Genomic DNA, 18,474 nt, shown 5'->3' on the forward strand with positions numbered 1-18,474 from the left:
TTTGATGATCACCATATTGACCTTAAGTGAAAAAAAGTTACTTTATGTAAGGAGAAAAATAATAATCACGTATGAATATAACCTACACAAAGCCGACAGGGAGCAGTGCATCTTTGGTGTCCGACAGATCATTCAGCTCTCCAAGTCTCTCCACTGTCATGGATCCTACACAAGAAAATCTCTGTTAAAAAGTGCTTCCTAACTCTTAATCAAATCAATTCCCTGCATTTCACCAACTATTATCATTAAGTTTTTAAAATCGATGTAGAGTCAATTCCAAGTCACCGAGATGGTTTTGAAATAATATTTGTAATAAGTTTGAACTATTTTGAGTAAAAGGACATTTCAGTCACTAAAGTTCAAAATTGTTAAAACATTTCAAAATGAAATTTTAAACATGTTTGAACCTTTTTATATTTGTTGGAACATTTGGGAAAGTAATGATATCATTATCTCTTTATTTAGAACAATTTTCAAACATCTATGTGTTTTTGTTATTGTTCCAACATGTTCCAACATTTTGTGTCATTTTTTCCCTCCATAAAAACTTTTATTGACCCCATAAACAAAGCTGCTAAGCTTGGTCCTTTGTTTGGCTCTTGTATTTTTAGACTTTCTTTAGTATACACTGGTGAGTCTTTTGTGAGAAGGTGGCAGACAGACATAATTTCCTGCACTTGGCAGGGATGTGTGAATTGCCCTCTTCCCAGCCCACTGACCCAGTTTCATCATATTGTTTCCATGTTCGAACATGTGATTACAAATGATGCATCTATGTTGGAACAGTTTAGAAACTAACAAAAATAATGTATTTGATGTTAGAAATGTTTCTAACATGTTTGAATACTATAGAAACATTTAGAACGTCATATAGATGTTGTAAATAGTTCTAAACAGTTACTTATCACAGTTAGATTGTTACAAAGATTTCCAAATTGTTAGAACAAAAGGCAAGAAATGCCCTCTCGGTAATATGGAATCGACTCTATATTCCAGGATGTCTATTAACAGGTCTAAATCTAGATACAACAGAAAACATTGGCATTGACATTTTGAAGACTTAAGATACCATAAAACCGGATCTCAACTAATCGTACACTTAAGACTTCACTATACTGACACAATGTTTCATTTTGCCTGATGATTGCTCCACAATAATCAAATACCTTACCAAATAATATCCATTCCTGTAATATTACCATCACCAGGAACCATCACAAAAGGCTAATAATCCCTGGAATCTTTCTAGTACGAGTTTGTACAAGACATAAAAGTTAACAGATTTCTAGTTAAAAGGTAACATATAACATCAAATGTTGTCTCTAAAGTTCTTTCTGCATGATATCCAAAGAAAACACCATAAAAACCTTACCTGCCAGGACTTGAATGATGGTAGACTCCAGCCCTCGCATCCACTTCCTATTGAGTTTGATGTTATCCATGTTCACACATACCCGCCGGTGCACCTCAAAATTATCTTCCTTTACAAGCTGAGGGGAAAACACAAACCACAGCAGTAAACAACATGACCTAGACTTCCAACATATATAGATGGTGCAGGTTTATGGACATGGAAGCAGAAATTATGCAAACTACAGAAGGTATTTTGCATCAGGTACAGCACTGAAGGAACATGAGTTATTCCATACCTCTCCATCCACCTTGTCCTTGTGTTCCTTACAGAAGACCTTCTTGTCCTCCTGGAAGAGACAGTCCTCCAGACGAGCACACATGAAGTGGAAGTTGGCAGGACAGCCTCGGGTGCAGCAGCCTACCGTGGCCCCCAACTTGTTACATCGTTCACATCGCTGTCAACAAACACAAGCTGTATTTAACACTTGATAACAACTTTGGACCTCTGATCCTCTACAAAATAAAAATCATTTGATGGGTTCCCATAGGCAATAACAACATTTATGTAAAAATGCCATAAAATATACTTTATATAATAGCTAAGTTTACCATTTGCCTCCCTCTGGAGATGGCAGTGTGAACATTCTGCAGGGAGCCGTCTGCCTCTTCATACACCTCAGCTGACCACAGGGCACAGTTTGCATGGACCCAGTCATCCTGTCCTGCATACAGCATGCGTCCAGCATCCTAAAGAACAGATAAGTTTTAGATGGACTGGTCTTGCCATCTGCACAGTCATGGTTGGCAAGATCTTTGGGAAGACTTCAAGTTGTATACTTTGTTTGTAAACATTCACACAACGAACAAAAGATTTCCATGTTCCATTGTATATAATCTGAATCTTGAGATCCTTATAGAAACACAACTCACGTTGGGTTTGCACTCTCCCTGCCTGGCACACAAGCAGCATTGCCTGGTATCATCAGGGTCTCCCACCTCCATGGGTATCACACTGGTGTTTCCACTTGAATCACATGTCCCTACAACAAGATCAACAGTTGGAATAGGAAAGTGTTCAGTTAATTCAACCAAATATCATGTGCATTTAACAGCTCAAAACCACCAAAAACACAGTGAATGTGGCAAAGACAAAAGCAGATGTCCTGCATCAAATAAGTCAATAAGGAACATGCTCTCACCTTCCTGCCTGGATGAGTGTTTCCTGGGAGTCATGACCTTCAGTGGGGAAGGCTGAGGGGTGGGGTCCAGTCCTACTGGTCTCACCCTCCACTGAGCATAGTCATGCTCCAGTGAGGGTGGAAGCACAGCATTGGGCAGCATGCCCCTGTGTCAACAACAATGTGTTAACTCCAATCTTTGACAACTGGTGAAGCCACAAGATTTAACATGAAAGACAGGAAACGATGTGTCAGGGAGATCCCATCCTCAAAAATACATCTGTCAGAAATGACTGAATTTGTGGAAAGACTAACCCATTACACCAGGTTGTACATAATCTGACCTCAATCACTCAAACCAAACATAAAGAAAACGTCACTAACTTTGGTAGATTCTTGTTGTGTTCCCAGAGTTGGCAGCCCTGCACATCAAACCATGGGAAGTACCTCTCCATTTGCTGTCAAAGAAAAATAAGTAGCCTTCTTACAGAGTATCTCTTTATTTCTAACTAAATACCCTTAGTGTGTAACATCAATCAGTACATGTTTAATGAATAATCGATCATCATAGCATCTTTATAAAGAACGATTACTGAAAGTTTGAATGGCAAATAGAAGAGGGCCCACTGAAAAGCTGCATAACAGAATTGACAGCAGAAAAGACCTGAAGAGAAGCACATCAATCACTGGTGACATTGCAGAGTACCTTAATGAACAGCACCCTGATAACGTTGGTGTTGGTCTTCATGATGGAGTTGTCAGGTGCAGCAGACAGCGCCCCCTGTATGATCCTCACCAGGTTTGTACAGAACACAGACTGCAACAGACAAAGTGCATAATTTCTGTAAGCGCACTAAATAAACTAGCATTCTATATTACAAACCAACTACACATTCGTTTGTAATTCAAACAAAAGGACATTTTACTCACCACTGATGAGTACTCCATTGCCTCCACCTGTTTCCTGACAGCTACCAAATCTCCGGGATCGTCTTCTTTTTTCTCAGGTGTTTCCACCTTCTTATCCCCTCCTTCAGCCAACAGTTCCTCATCAGTCTTGATGTCTTTATCCTGAGGCTCAGCTGTGACCTCCATAGCTTCTGGAGAGGCTGTCTGTACCTCTTGTGTCACTACGGGTGTCACATCGGACTCGGCAGCCTAGAGTAGTTAAAACATTACTCCACTGATTAGTTTTATAAGCATATTGTATTGAAAACAATATGAAACAATAGCCTGTGGAAAATTATGTTACAATTTCACAGGTTTGGGATAATACAATAGTCACAATAAAAATAAAAGCCTACAAAAACTGTGACCAGTGCTATGAGTAAATTGCTTTTTAAAATCATAAGTATAGTCAAGTCTACAAAGTACAGTGAAACTTGTTTAAGAAGACCACCCTGGGGACCGGTGCAAAGTGGTCGTTTTAGACACGTGGTCTTCTTGTGCAAAGAAAGAAAAATTGACAAGATAGGACAGACACAATGATTTCAAAGTTAATGGTCTTTAAAATAGTTTAATTCCACGAACCTGTACATTTGCACATGAGAAACATTATCACTGTTGAACTGTCTTCCTGTATGATTCATATAGTATTGTTATACCAACTGATGTAAAATTGAAAAGTTTCCAAAATTTAGGGCTTTTCTTTCAAATTTTCGTAGCTTTTTGTAGCCGGAGCAGCGTCATTTTCCCCGCCGGCATTGTCTGTCAAAAACTTGTGAATAGGCGACACCGTCAAGACAATGGTCCATTTACATATTGCTTACAAAAACATCGCTGTTTTCGGTGAAGAACCCGACGCCCCACGAGCGTTTTAAAATGCGATTTTCATGTTAGCAACGCTAATTGCCTATCTTTACTTTGTGAATCACAGCCAACGGGCCAGAAATAAGTTGGGGAGCTTACCGCCATAACAAAAAGCATGCGCACACATGCCCGACAAGACGGGAACCTTCTTTCAAATCGGCAGCACGACAGAAAAATAAATGGTTCATTTCAACGATGTTACCCATGAAAATAATACGTGTGAGTTTGTTTCTCTTCTGGCGAGGGTCTTAAAGTCTCAACGCTGCCTAGAAGGCGAAAATTTGCCGAGAAAAACAAGTTTAACCCCACCGACGCTTCTAAACATGACTCATGTTGACAAATGGACGCTTCACTAGAAGCAAGGGTGAGCAGTTTCTTAAAAAGACACACAGACACCTTTTTTTCTCTAATAAAATGTGTTATAAAGTCATAAAGATATTTTATATCTGTTATCTTCACTTCAAACAAGTTTTATCAAAATAAATTTGCATTTTGTAGGGTTTAAATGTAGAGTACAATAACAACGCACGCAACATTTTTACCTACACTTCAGTGGACTTTCCCAATGACACCGTTTGACCTCTTGGGCGCCATGTTTGATTTTGGCTCGGCGCGAATAACAGAACCCAAACACACGGAGTTTGCCGTAATTTCCCGGCAGTTATAATAAAAAAATCGATGTTGTTATACCCTTGAAAATGACGCAGTGGTTTTGGTCACATTTTAGTTGCCAAAACATAAGCCAATTTTAGCGATATTTCTCGCGAGTTATCATCAAATATCGACAGTTGCTACAGTCTTGAAAATGACGCAGTCGTTTCGGCAAGTTTTCTTCGCCAAAACACAAGCCGATTTTAGCGGATTTGCCGCCAGATATCATAAAAAATCGAGGCCACTACACACTTGAAAATGACGTGGTCGTCTTCGGCAACATTTCGGTCGCGGGCGGACCGGATTCGGGGTGGTCTCGGTCACAGAAGACAAGTGGTCGCTTTGGCCACGTTGCTTAATGCTTGTGTCAATGGGGAGGAAAATCGGGACCGGCCAAAAGCGGTCGTAATAGGCCGATGGTCGTCTTATGGACGTGGTCGCTTATACAAGTTTCACTGTAAATAAGTTCACAATCACTTTGTGGAACAACATTGTTCTATGGAAGTCTGTTTCATCTTGTTCTTACCTCTTCCTGTGTGGTATGCAGGAGGTGTTCCCCACTCTTGTGGCTGATCAGAGTCCCCAGCACCTGCTGGAAACCTGTGTACAGTTCCTTCTGCACAGCCTGTCTCCACTCAGGGGGTTCTGTCTGGGTGCAGGAGGGGCAGGTGTAGTGCACCGTGTCCGGGATGCACGACAGCACCTCGTACAGTTCATCTACGGAAGGTGAAATCAACAGTTAGCAAACCAGTACCCATTTAAAAACATTGAAAAAAAGCCTGAGATTATTATATTCCACCAAAATAACATGAGAAAATAGACATTGTACAAATTGTTAGTTAAGATAAGACAGCTGATAATACCTGTTAGCATTTCACACTTGGCATGGACCCAGCTCTCACACTTCCCACACTGCATCATCTGGAAAACAGAAAAGGTTGGCTCAGTTTTCACATTTTGTCCCATGTTACCAAATCATGTCATCAATCTTTCTTTAATACTACATTGGCTATGGCTCAATACACAAGATTCTATCATTTCAGATTTTGATGAGGCACTAAAAAGTGTTGCTATTGATTAGACATCAAGGTTAATTAGTGTTATCAACTTGTATATATAACCTTACCTTTGATTCATAGTCATCATCAGAGTAACACTTTTTGCATATGGGACAGTAGTTGCCTGTAAGATAATAATAAATAGAGATACAGAATTAAAATATCATATATAAATAGATATAGTTTTAAAAGAACACATATTGTGAGTGGGAAGCTCTAGAACATGCTTACGAATGACGTTTAAATGTATACAGTTGTAGATATTACAAATACATATAGTGACAAAACCAATGAGGCATTTGTTACTAAGTGATGTTCAGAATATTTCTTCAATTCAATATGAACATTTATGTCGTAATATAACAAACTCGTTTCAAAACACTATAAAATGAAGAAGAACAAATCTTTTCTTACCCATATCAAACAGCTTCCCACAGTCCTGACACAGGGAGAACTCATGGGTCCACTGAGCATTGTATGCCTGGCCTGGGGTGGTCCGGCCACAGCTTTTACATCGCACACACTTCGGACATATCTGTGTCAAAATAGAAAGACAATACAATGTGTGAGACAGTGCAAAGGAGGAGAAAACGTAAATACACTTACACTTAAGTATTTTACAGAAGACAGAGACACAAAGTATACTGAAAAATGGACAGTAATATGTGACAGAAACAGTATGACAATTTTTTTCTCACCCAGATTTTCTTCTTCTTGGTTGGTCTGGTGGGGTAGTTTGGACTGAGGCACTCTCCGTGATACATGTCATGGCACTTGTGGCACTGTAAAAGCTGTGGCAGGGACAGAGACAAGGCACCAGTCAATGCTCTCCTTCCCTCAGCGATCACCTGCAATGGAATGGCTGCGATCAAGACACTGAATGATTTCATTGTAGACAATGTTTAATTCATGTTCTCCTTAGCGAACGTGGTTTGTCTGCTCTTTGCTCTTTGCTTTGGTTCTATTGAATACAACGTGCTTAGAACCCCATCATTATTTGTATCCCTACATTCAATAGGCATCTCAAGCTACTTTGAACCAAAGTACAATAGTGACCCCACAGCAAAGAACATCATGTTTTTACCCCATTTTGCCTGCCACAGACAGTGCAGAACCGGCACCTCCTGCAGCACCAGTCCTGCTCCCTCCCATCCAGGGGGCGCTCCTCCTCCTCCAGACAGAACTGGTGGAATGCCTCACAACACACAGCACAGTACAGGAACTGAGGAGACAAAAATGTGTCATCACTACTGGACAGTGGAACACATGTAAAGTTTTAAATAAGCAGTCACTTTCAACCCGTTAACTATTTTAAAACAAACTTATAACATGTGAATCAAGGAGTCCTGAAATAATACTTAAGCAATCAACCATAACAAAACTATAACACAGGAAATCTTCAGAATTTTAAAAAAGTTTCCATTTCCTTACCTCATGCTGTCCAGCACTGGCACACAGATAGCAGACAATTCGAGTGATAAGAGGGGTGGATGCCAAAATGACCATGCCTCCCTCCCAAGCATTCTCCACGTCATATTCTTCTTTAAAGTCTACTTTTAACGGCTGTTTTCCATCTCCAGCTCTGATGGGCCTGGGTCTCTGCACTCCTGAGGACCCGGGGCCAGATGTCTTGTCTTTAGAGTTGCCGTTGTCTTTGCCATTACCCCTTTTAACTGATAGCCCTTTAGTCCTGTTGTTTGTTGCCCCGTCAACAGGGGGCGTTGAATTCCTAGATGGCACCTTGACTCTCCTAACAGCTACTGCAAGACAGTTAAAACAGTTTTCTTAAACCTGTTCCAAACAACATGTAACACAACAATCTCTGCACTTAGATCTAAGATAATAACCATTTTCTTTCAGAAAAAAAAAAAAGATGTAGAATATGAGAGAATATATTGCTGTTTACAATTAAACTTCTTCAAAACCTGATGAGACTAGCTTATATGAGTTACCTACTAAAAGAATCACAGTACCATTACTGTGCATCCAGACAGCAAACAATTACAAAACATGAGGTATAACAGAAACCCAAAACTGGAAGTCTTACCCATTCTGGGTCGTATTGACTCATCACCAGCAGGCTGGGGGTTCCGGCACTTCTTGTGGCTATAATGGATAAAGAAGTTTGTTTAAATATATCTGTCTAATTCCCTCTATTCTTAATGATGCAGGGAAAGTTTTCGGAGTGGAGAAGGCAGAACTGATAAGTTGATACTACTTACATGCAGCACTGCTTCTTGACATTGAAACCACCAAACTTGGTCTTGTCTCTGCGGAAGGACAGGATCAACTGTTATTCCTCTTGTGATATACTAGTATACAGGACAGCCTTACATCAGACATCATCAGTGCTATTGACCAAATCTATGTACAACAATACAAATGATCCATTCTAAGGACTCATGAACTGTGTCCTTACAGTGTTGCCTACACTACTTACTTGCAATTGGGACATTTTCCACAGTCTTCAGTTCTCTTGCAGCCATCACAAGCACCACAGCGTCGCCTGCGTCGACTCTTTGGGGGAGATCCAAGGCCTAAGGGACGTTTGGCTTTCTCCTCTGTCCTGGCTCTGTTTGGTACTTCATCTGAGTCTGGGGTTCCTGGGCGCTCTGTACAGACAAGATGGACCTTTGTCATGATAAAAACTATGCAGAGGTTTGAAGGAGGCAGACACAAAGTTCTTATCACATCAATTTCACTGAACACACCACAAAGAGAATTATCAAGTATCTTTTTTAAGGTTGTATCTCAAGAATGTAGTAGTAGTACAGTCAAACCTGTATAAAAAGACCACTCAAGGGACCCAGCAAAAGTGGTCTTCATACATAGGTGGTCTTTATATAGAAAACAACGTGGCGGCAGTAAAGAAACTGACAAGTCAGAACATCGATAATTTATGCATGAAACGCATTTGTCTTTCTTATTATTTACAAGATAACACGATGTTATATAATGCTAAAATTACGTATACTTATGTTATTCTTCGTATTAAAAGGTATTATATTTGTAATGATATTTATAATAGATATATTATAAGAATAATTTGAAAAAGAAAAACGGTGGTAATTCGTCCGGCTTTTTGCAGCGTGCCGTGCCGGGGCTGGCATAATTTTTTCTCATACCGCGGCCCTAATGTGACAACAAATATTCTGTAACTGAGGTATCACGCAGCTGCACGCCGGCACATCGACGAACATTTCTACCCAAAACGTAATCGCTATGATCAGAAAATGTTGCAGGCTTCTTCTTTGCGGGAGTTTTGCTTTTGTGTGAGTCATGAAAAATGCGACATTATTTTCGGGGTATATTTTTGGAAACCCACGCTAACTCTCAGCACACTTTACGGCTGCATCGAAACCCAAAATTACGCTTGAGACACCATAAATTCACATATTAACACATGTTTCCACGAAAATTTCTTTGGATTATGCATTTTCAACTAGGATGGTGCTACGTAATCGTGGAAAATAGCGTTCTTATGCGTTTTAAAACGTAAGTCTTTGAAACAAGATGGCGTCGAGCTGGCAGCAAAGTTCCCATGATGCACCGCTCCAACCAATCAGAGCGCGGGATCGCCGGGGATTCCCCAATATTATACATGCAGTTGTTGTTGTTTGGGTGGTTTCAACCAATCAGAGGAGCGTATTTCCGACCTGCAGACGCCGCGATTCAGAACCGCGCTGTGCAAAATACGTATTTCTCGGGAAGAACAGCGAGTCAGATGTTTTATTATGACAGAAAATGCGTTTTTTTTAGTTTATCTTCGAAAAGCCTGGTGAAACTAAACGCTTTCATGTCTGCTCCCTGGATATAATGGCATTTTAGCCTGAGATTCTCGCTCGATTCTCATCACGAAGCCACCGAAAATTTGTAGAGTGAAGTGCCGATACAGAAGTAATGAGAATGGGAGGGGGCATAATTTGTGGTAATTACGCTCAGTTTTCGCCGTGAACATTAAAGTAGCGTGACAAAATCACATGCCGCGGTCGTTTTGGCAGTGTTTAGGTAACGTGCGGTCACCTTTAGTGGTGGTCGTGGTCCCGTTGGACAGTGGTCGTCATATACAGAAATGTTAATGCTTACGTCTATGGGAAAATTCAAGGGACCGCTTTTCGGCGGTCGTAGTGGACAGTGGGTCGTTATGCCCAGGTGGTCGGTAGACCAGGTTTGACTGTAGTAGTATCTATTATTTGAGAATAGAATGATCAACTGTTAACCAAGGCTAAAAAAGCCATATCAACTTTGTTAAAGTCCTATATGACCTGACAAAAACAAACCTTCAGCTTTCTGCTTGTGCAGCAGCCGTCTCTTCTCCTTGGGAGGCAGAGCACTCAGGCGAATCTTGTCATCGGTAGGGAACACTGCCAGAGGCTTGCCCAGCGCCACGGCTGCTCGCCTGCACACGTGTTTGATCCGCGGCCCCCGGGAGGAGTCCACACTGCTGGACAAGGACTCCGACTCTGCCGACTCTGTCGATTCATCCTCATCATCGTCATCAGATGAAGATGATGACTCTGATGAGGAGTTTCCTTCCACCTGTTAATTGCATCAACACAGAATTGATCATTATGTCTTCCACTTAGGCAACTTTATTATCAATACACCTTTTCTCACTAAAACATCCATCACAGACTCCAGAACAAGAGCCTCACCTTTGTAGCATCCTGCTGGGGAGGGCTGGGCTTCCCTATTTTCTGGGGTTCTCCATCTGAAATAGAGAAATGACAAAGACTGAAGAACCTTTGATATCTAATGTACATGTACAAATAAAATACAAAGAATGTACACATGTTGACGAGCAATAACCCCGCAACACTGATATGTTTTAGTATTAAAGTTTGGCAACATTAAAAAAATGAATGGACATGATAGTACTGTTATATGTGATGTTTTAAAACCTTGTATTTTTCACCTTTCTTGGGACGTACCTGTTTTGTGTGCTGGCTGTGCCCCCAGGGTAGGGGAGGCATCTCCAGGGATGGCATTGAGCTGTACCAGAGGGAAGGACCTGAGCTGGATGGGACTCTGCACCTCCTGTGGACAGACCAGACAGTGTCAACCATTCAACTGTTGTGGCATCATTCCAACACAAGACTGGCACGAAGGTCACAACATAAGTCAGCAGGCAGTGGGTTACAGAAGGTTTGTCAGCTTTGGTCATTGTTACACCACGATAATGTCTCTTCTATCCTCATTAGTATTGCAACAGTGTTTATATGAAGTTTAGTGCTATTTTCTGCTGGTCCCACTCGTAAGTTTTGTAAATGTCCGGACAATGTGTAAGGCTACACTGACTTGAATATAAGAATGACTGTGCTCACATCAAATTTTGCAACCTTACAGTAAATCGAACAAAGAAGCTGCAAAATAAGGAAATAAATTTTTCCCCAAAACAGGCTCAGGGGATGTCATCCATATAATCAAACCAGTATGCCTTAAGTGCTTGAACACATTTTCTTTGCAATCAAGAAGTCAAATACCAGGAATGGTGTTAATGAGGTCTACAGTAATGGCATTGCAAGTTATAAGCTGACAGAATTTGGAGATTCTGGAGTTTCAATTTGTAAGGCTGAATTAGTACTACATTCATTGCCTGGTCAATAAGCAAGGTCAGTTTGTGAAACCAGTGAGCTGGCATTAGAACACTGCAATCTTATCATATATTCTAGTTTACTCTACGTAGCAATGACAGTTCATCAGTATCCTACCAATGGGCAGCATTTCCATCTATCGTACAATAATAAACAAATTATGATAGTAACAAAACAACATGTGCATGGTGCAAGTTCTGATATTCATCCTTATACCCAAGCCGTGAATACAAATGACATGTAAAGTCAATGTCACTACTAACACATAAGACCTAAGTGATATGTCATACTGATCATATATGGGCCAACCTAACATGGCAATATATTAAGAAACTGACAATAAAATAGATCAGCAACAATAAAAGAAAGGTACTAACTAGTCACAGTATCCATCTTATTCTGCAAAAATGGCTTCAACTTAAGTATGTTTCACAAATCCCTTAGACAGAGTGGTTAATGGTTGACAAGCACAGATTTTCCAGTAGCTGTCATGCAATATTGTACCTTCCTTATACCATTAGACATGAACCAATAATTCTGACCAACAACTTAATTATTGCCATTGTCAAGCACAAACTTGATCAAAGCAAGAGAAATTTATATATTCTAGGTCGACACAAACTTCATTTCTAAACAACAAAGATTTGGGTTTTTTTCAATGAACCCCAAATGTAAACCTTCTGAAAAGGGATCTGTGTCTTTTAATTTTATCATTCATTTCTGGTCACAAAGCCATGCACAGTTGTCCAAATAAGGCAGATGTTGATATTACATTATCTTCAGAACAACAACCACGTATATCATTTCTTTGAATTTGGCTCGTATGACAGTTATGAGTTTGCTTTAGAATTAGAACTTTAGTTTTGAGGCTAAACAAAAGGAGATCTTTTTTTCTTGACATCAATTTTATATACAAGTCACCAACTATTTTCTGCAAAGTAAAGCAGATGACCTGCATGAGCATACTTCCTTGCCCAATAGACAATACTGATGTTTTTACTTGACAAAGTACAAACAGGTCAGAGATTTCTGGAAAAATAACATGAAAAACCAACCTTGCTATCCTAGAAGATAGCATACATGAGGCACAGCAGATGTGAAGAGAAATGGGACATGGGTTAGTATTACTTGTAACAATAATCTCTAAAAAAATTCTATAGCAATACAATAACTGCTGTACAAGGCTACACCATTCCAAAAAGTTGAGGGGGTTGCACAATTTGATTATAGTTATATAAACTGTAATGTATAAATTTAAGGCAAAACAAGATAACAGAATGGATGCAAAATTCTCCTGTAACCCCTCAAAAACAACTTTCTGAATGGTACAAGCAGTGTATTTAATACCAATGGCCGTATTCATACTTGCAACATTGGTCATGCAAGGCTTCTTCAGAAACGTTCTTCTGAAGTTTTGGAAATATATGTATAAGGATTTTCATGAACCATCTTCCAATGACTACCTCAAAGTTATTTAACTAACCAATTCGGAGGGAGAAAGGGAATGAAACAAAGTCAGTTTCCATTTCTGGAGCAATCTAACATGACCATTGCACAAGTCATTTGCTAGGACATATGAATACAGCCATTGACAATAAGCATAATGACCTGTGACTCTATGCAGCTTTTCCTGTGGCTTCTCTTCTCTATTCTGATGATGCCTTTCTACAGCAATCCAGCAGTAACTGGCTATGTGATAATGTATGAAACTCTGACACATACATGGAGGTAGGCTGTGCTTCCATGCCTGGATTTACAAATGCTGCCTCTGAGAATTTCACATAAGACCACTGGGAACTCTAAGCTAGAATCCAATTTCTGAGACAAACCACAGAAATGCTGCACAGAAATGAGGCCATTTTGCATGAGTATCATCCTAGTTAGATTACAGGGGCGTTACAGGGTGGTGAATTAACTAGGATGATACTCAGGCTACTTCACTTAACACATCCTATAAAAAAGATAGAAAAGGTTGCCAAGTTTTATATTTTGTTGCCACACTTGTTGTTTGACTTTACCTTCCATGAGTAATTGGGACTGAGACGAGGACTTATTTTGCAGAAATGATGATGATGTTCAATACTTTTGGTCAGACAGTATTAAACAAAATTTGTTTTTATGAAAGTTACAAAAAATTTCCCTTTCATTTTCTTATGAACTTCTGCAGTTTGTTCCTGGAATGATTTTGGTCCAAAGAATATCTACTTTCCTCTCATCTTTACTACTTCCATATAATACCCAACAGCAAAGAAATTAATGTGGCATTATCTGTTTCCATAACAGAGGTAGTAAACAGAGGTATTTCAATTTTCATACTTTTTCAAAAGAGACCTAACATCATAAATACTTAAAGAAAATCAAATTACCTATTAGAATTCAACCATTATCACCCTGTGTATTCTCATTGCAAATTGCACGAGTACACAAGTCATTGCAAATTGCACGAGTACACAAGTGCTAAATGTTGGACAGAAACCCGATGGCAATGAACAACAATGTCTAATCTGTTTTGAATTCTTTAGGACAGCCAAACTGAATGTAAACAGGAGTTTGTCCAACCGGTACATAACCTTACAAAAAGGACCACACCCACCTTACTGTCCCTCTGCCACTGAGTCTGGAGCTTATTCAGCTGTTCCTTCTTAGTTTGAATTTTCATGGCCTTGCTGAGCTTCAACTTGGCCCTCCTCAGAATACCACTTTTCCTCCCCTGTACGGCTCCCTGGAGTGGGGGAATAACACTGCCAGAGGGAGTTGCATCTGGTTCCCCTAGTGAGCCAGCCTTTCTGTTCCTTCTGTCCTTCTTGGACTGTTCAGCTCTGTTTTCTTTAGGTTTCCTGCTCAACTTCAACTTTTCCAGCTTTTCTTCACCCTCTGGCTCTAGAACCAAATCATCTGACTTTGTGCCATCCACTCCATCTGTCTGGTTGGTCAGATGTGGTAATTTCAAGCGAGCAGGTTTCAGGATAGAAGTGCGAGACTGTTGGGTCATGTCTGCTGACGTGATGTGTTGAGATGGACTCAGGGACTTTTTCCAAATAGATTGAGCTTTTAACTTACTGGCTCGACCAGCAGTCCTGGTTTCCATATCTTCCTCTGTATGTGCCTGATCAACCGGTGGATTATCCTTAGCTAGTGCCATGGTCAGGTCTAATCTGGGCACCTTCATTGGGAAGTAAAAATCATCGTCCTCAATGAAGCGTTTCCTTGGCTTGATGATTCGTGACGACCTTGAACTGACGGGAGGAAGCTGGAATTTACCAGGTGCTTTTGACTGTGGTGTCGGTGGACTCCCACCAGTCCTCAAATTCCTCCGCAAGTTCCCCATCTTTGCTTTCTGTAGAAGCTGCTTGGCAACATTCTTATCTACTTTCTTTGACATTGGCAGGACACGTACAGGTTTCTGTGGTCTACCAGGTTTTCTTTCAGTTCTCTTTACTTCAACTTTCCTTACAATGTCTTTTGCTTTGGCTTCTTTCTTACCTCTTGGAATGGGCACTGCTTGTGGCCTACCAACTTTTCTGGCAGACTTTGATTCTACCGATTTTTTCACTGGCTTCAGGACTTCCTCCTTCTCTAATGATTTATGAACTTTAGGTGGATGAACTGCCCGGGGCGGTCTTCCACGACCACGGACAACTTTGATGGCTTTACCATCTGCACCAATGCGGATCTTAATTGTCTGAAGCTTTGGTTTAGCAATTCTGCCCTTAACTGACGCGTGGGAATCTTTACTGCGAGGTACCTCTGCTTCCTTGTACCTAACGGACTCCTCAGATCGGTTCTTAGCCAATCTCCTCTCAGTAGGAGGGGAATAGTCAGGTGTGTCTTCATCTGATACATCTTCATCTTCATCCCCAGGCTGCGAAATCCACGAGGAAAGAGTTTGGCGGTCAAGAGCAAACTCACTGAGGCGGCTGGACGGCACGCGTTCCCTCTCACTTCGCCTTGGAGGTGACCTGACTTCAAGCTCAGAAGGATCAAACCCTTCAAAACCTTCATCCTGTGAAGAAAGCAGAAAGATATTAGAGGACCCTGAGATGCTTCTCAGAGACAATGTAGCTGGAATGTCCTGAAACAACTGTAACATAAAATAAAACATCCCCTTGTGGCTTGTGTCTAAAACTGTCCTCAGCCTCACAACAGACAAATGTTGTTTATCACACAAAAACAATCATGAATGGGGAGTGAAAGGTAATACAGGTAACATAGACACATCATACCCTTCATAACAGATTTTAGCCCAGTCAGGAATCTCACAGCCATCTCATTGCCATTCAGAATATTCAAATGTTCTTTCAAAGCATGGCACATACCGCTACAAGGCCTAAACCACTGTATGTGAAATATGATGAGCTCCAATACACTAGGAAGCATATATACCAAACTAGTTGATCAATAACTTCAAATTGCACATTTGAGAAATTCTTAGCCAATTCTATCCTGTGCAAAACAACCAAATATCTTTGCTCTATAAATAGTATAATAATTAATATGTGTGACATATTTCCTGTGTTTCATGAATTTTGTATTTGTTTCATGTAAGAAGGACCCCATTGTTCCAAAGACACACTGATACAACCAAGTAAAGCAATAAAGTAATACCTAAATTTAGTACATGATCCCCTAAAGATCGAAAATACATAAATCCATTTCTCCCTGCCAAATCAATTATTAGTTAAACCATGACATTTTTCTGTGGAAGTCACTACATGTCTAGCAGGTGTCCAGTAAGATACTGAAGACTACAACAGCAACTAACATTTAGTTACACAAACAGTCCAGGGCTGTCAGTCTTCTCAGATAAGATATTGATGAGTTTACACTGTGGCAAGTATATGTTCTTCGAATTAGAGTTAGAGAGTTCAGTATATTTATCAGAAGCTTATTATGCATTCTTCCTGTCTATGAATTCAGTAGTTAGGCAACAAATGGTACATGTACTAGTAAATCACACAAAAGTAAATCACACAAAGTTCAGGTAAAAGTGATTGTCATCAAAGACAAATACCCCCTGCTGACATTCTGGGTCAACAGCTGGTGTGCTAACTGATTGTTTATTTCTGTATGTGCTGTGGTAATGGCCATGACCTCTCCTGCTCCCTTAGTCTCAAATCAGGAATGGTGCAAAGAAGATGGGATCACAACAGATCCTGAGGGACACAAGTCATGAGATATACTCTTCCAGAAGCCCAGACAATGTCTGTAACTGATTCAACTTCCCAGCATATGGGGGCCTACTGTTACTGCTGTAGCTGGTGTAATCATCACTACTGGTTGCATGAGGTGTGATCAACACCTGTTCACACCCAACATTCATGACTACTAGGATGTTTTCCATCTGAAAAACCAAAACAAAAGGGAATTTACGATAGATCCCCTGATGAACAGGCCGTGATATGAGCAGGAGGCAAGTGTAGACATCGCACCACACTTCATAGAGCCACAGCACTGCTGGAACTACACAGAACTTGTTTGCCCTGCCCCCCTCCCACCAAAGGTAGACACCGAAAAAATAATAATCTGTGAGCGATACGTACAGAAAAAAAGGTCACCCACTACATTTCACAGATAAGAAAGTAATACACAATATAGGGGACATAATTTTACGGAAGTGTATATTCAGGCGTATGTGTCAACCATACCGGGTACAATAAAAAATACAGCAGACTTTTCAACATTCGAAAATCAATGGGCCTTGATCATTTCGTCGCCGTTTCAACGTAATATATCGATAAACCGACAGTCACTGGGAGATTATGGAATACTGTAATTGTTTCCTGACTACTTAATTTCCACATTCACCTCTTCTTAAGCTGAAGATGGAGGTTTAGTTGAATTTGTTTTGAAAGAAGAGGGAAGCAAGATCAACGGTCTGTGAACAGACTGGGCGAACAAAATGGCGACCGCTCTGTTCCATTTCCGAACTATACTACACTTATTCTCTGCCTAAAATAAAGATATCAACGTTGTCGTTTCAGTCTAATTGTACCTTAACTCATATCAAGACTGTCTAATAGTGTCTTATAATCAATGACAAATCAAAAAGTGGCAGAAATTGCCATTGATCGTGGCACGTTTTGGGCGCCGTTGGACTACACTGGGCGAAAACAACGTTCCACCCAACCCAACATGACGCATTCGTACCTCGTCTGAGTCGCCATACACGTCACGAAACCTCTTTAGTGCCCGTTCGATGCTTCCAACATAGTCCAAGGACTGATCACGCAGATTCTCGAAGTCATCCAGGCCAAATTTGACGTTAGATCGGCCGAATCTTTTACCAGGACGGCCGGGAAAACGCAAGCGCGCCATCTTGGCTGTCCTGAGTGGGCGGCCCCTGAATCGGAATAGAGGGGGGAATCCCATAATCCATCAACAGCGTCTCTCTCGGTTCGCGCCAAAACTGCGCCCAGCGCCCAGCGCTTTATTCTGGCCTGTATTAGACTTATAAGTGTTGTATCACACTCAGGTAGGAAGGGGGTAACGATGTGTGCGTTTCATGGGGACTCAAGTAACGTATGTGGTTCGTTTTGGCAAAGAATACGTATTCTCTCCCCCTAGTTCCCTCTGACCCTGAATGACCCCGGATCTACCACGCTTTCCTCGGCCCTCCCACAACAGTGAGGAGTGAAGGTCCTGCTTCGGGACATCACGACAACATTATCACCAGTAGGACTGAATGAACGACATTGTCATATTATGGTCTACGTTGTTTTCAATCTGCGAATGCTCCACTATATCCATATCTTGGTCAAATTCACCGCATGTTTAGACAGCGCCACCTGACACATTGACCTCCATTGCAGTTACACCTGTGGATACCAGATG

At 40.7% G+C, this 18,474-nt stretch overlaps 1 protein-coding gene across 4 annotated transcripts; it reads right to left on the reverse strand.

Moving 5' to 3' along the window:
* Positions 1-65: 65 nt before the first annotated feature.
* Positions 66-18,162, reverse strand: LOC118429544 (histone-lysine N-methyltransferase 2A-like). Of its 4 annotated transcripts, none has more exons than XM_035840178.1 (25): positions 17,791-18,162; positions 14,237-15,646; positions 12,699-12,707; positions 10,981-11,086; positions 10,705-10,760; positions 10,330-10,588; positions 8,490-8,661; positions 8,272-8,319; positions 8,097-8,155; positions 7,481-7,806; positions 7,134-7,271; positions 6,748-6,897; positions 6,464-6,584; positions 6,118-6,173; positions 5,855-5,912; positions 5,518-5,708; positions 3,462-3,689; positions 3,238-3,348; positions 2,916-2,989; positions 2,553-2,698; positions 2,284-2,393; positions 1,963-2,100; positions 1,650-1,808; positions 1,373-1,490; positions 66-165 (listed from the first exon to the last, which is right to left on the reverse strand). In XM_035840178.1, exons 1-25 carry the CDS (start codon positions 18,010-18,012, stop codon positions 83-85), a joined length of 4,548 nt encoding a protein of 1,515 aa, XP_035696071.1. In that variant the 5' UTR covers positions 18,013-18,162; the 3' UTR covers positions 66-82. The 4 variants fall into 4 exon arrangements, with proteins under 4 accessions (XP_035696071.1, XP_035696237.1, XP_035695994.1 ...); XM_035840344.1 differs by having other exon boundaries at positions 6,748-6,840; positions 7,481-7,809; XM_035840101.1 differs by having other exon boundaries at positions 7,481-7,809.
* Between the last annotated feature and the right edge of the window lie 312 nt (positions 18,163-18,474).

Source organism: Branchiostoma floridae, chromosome 1 (assembly GCF_000003815.2).
Source record: "Branchiostoma floridae strain S238N-H82 chromosome 1, Bfl_VNyyK, whole genome shotgun sequence".
NCBI lineage: Eukaryota > Metazoa > Chordata > Leptocardii > Amphioxiformes > Branchiostomatidae > Branchiostoma > Branchiostoma floridae.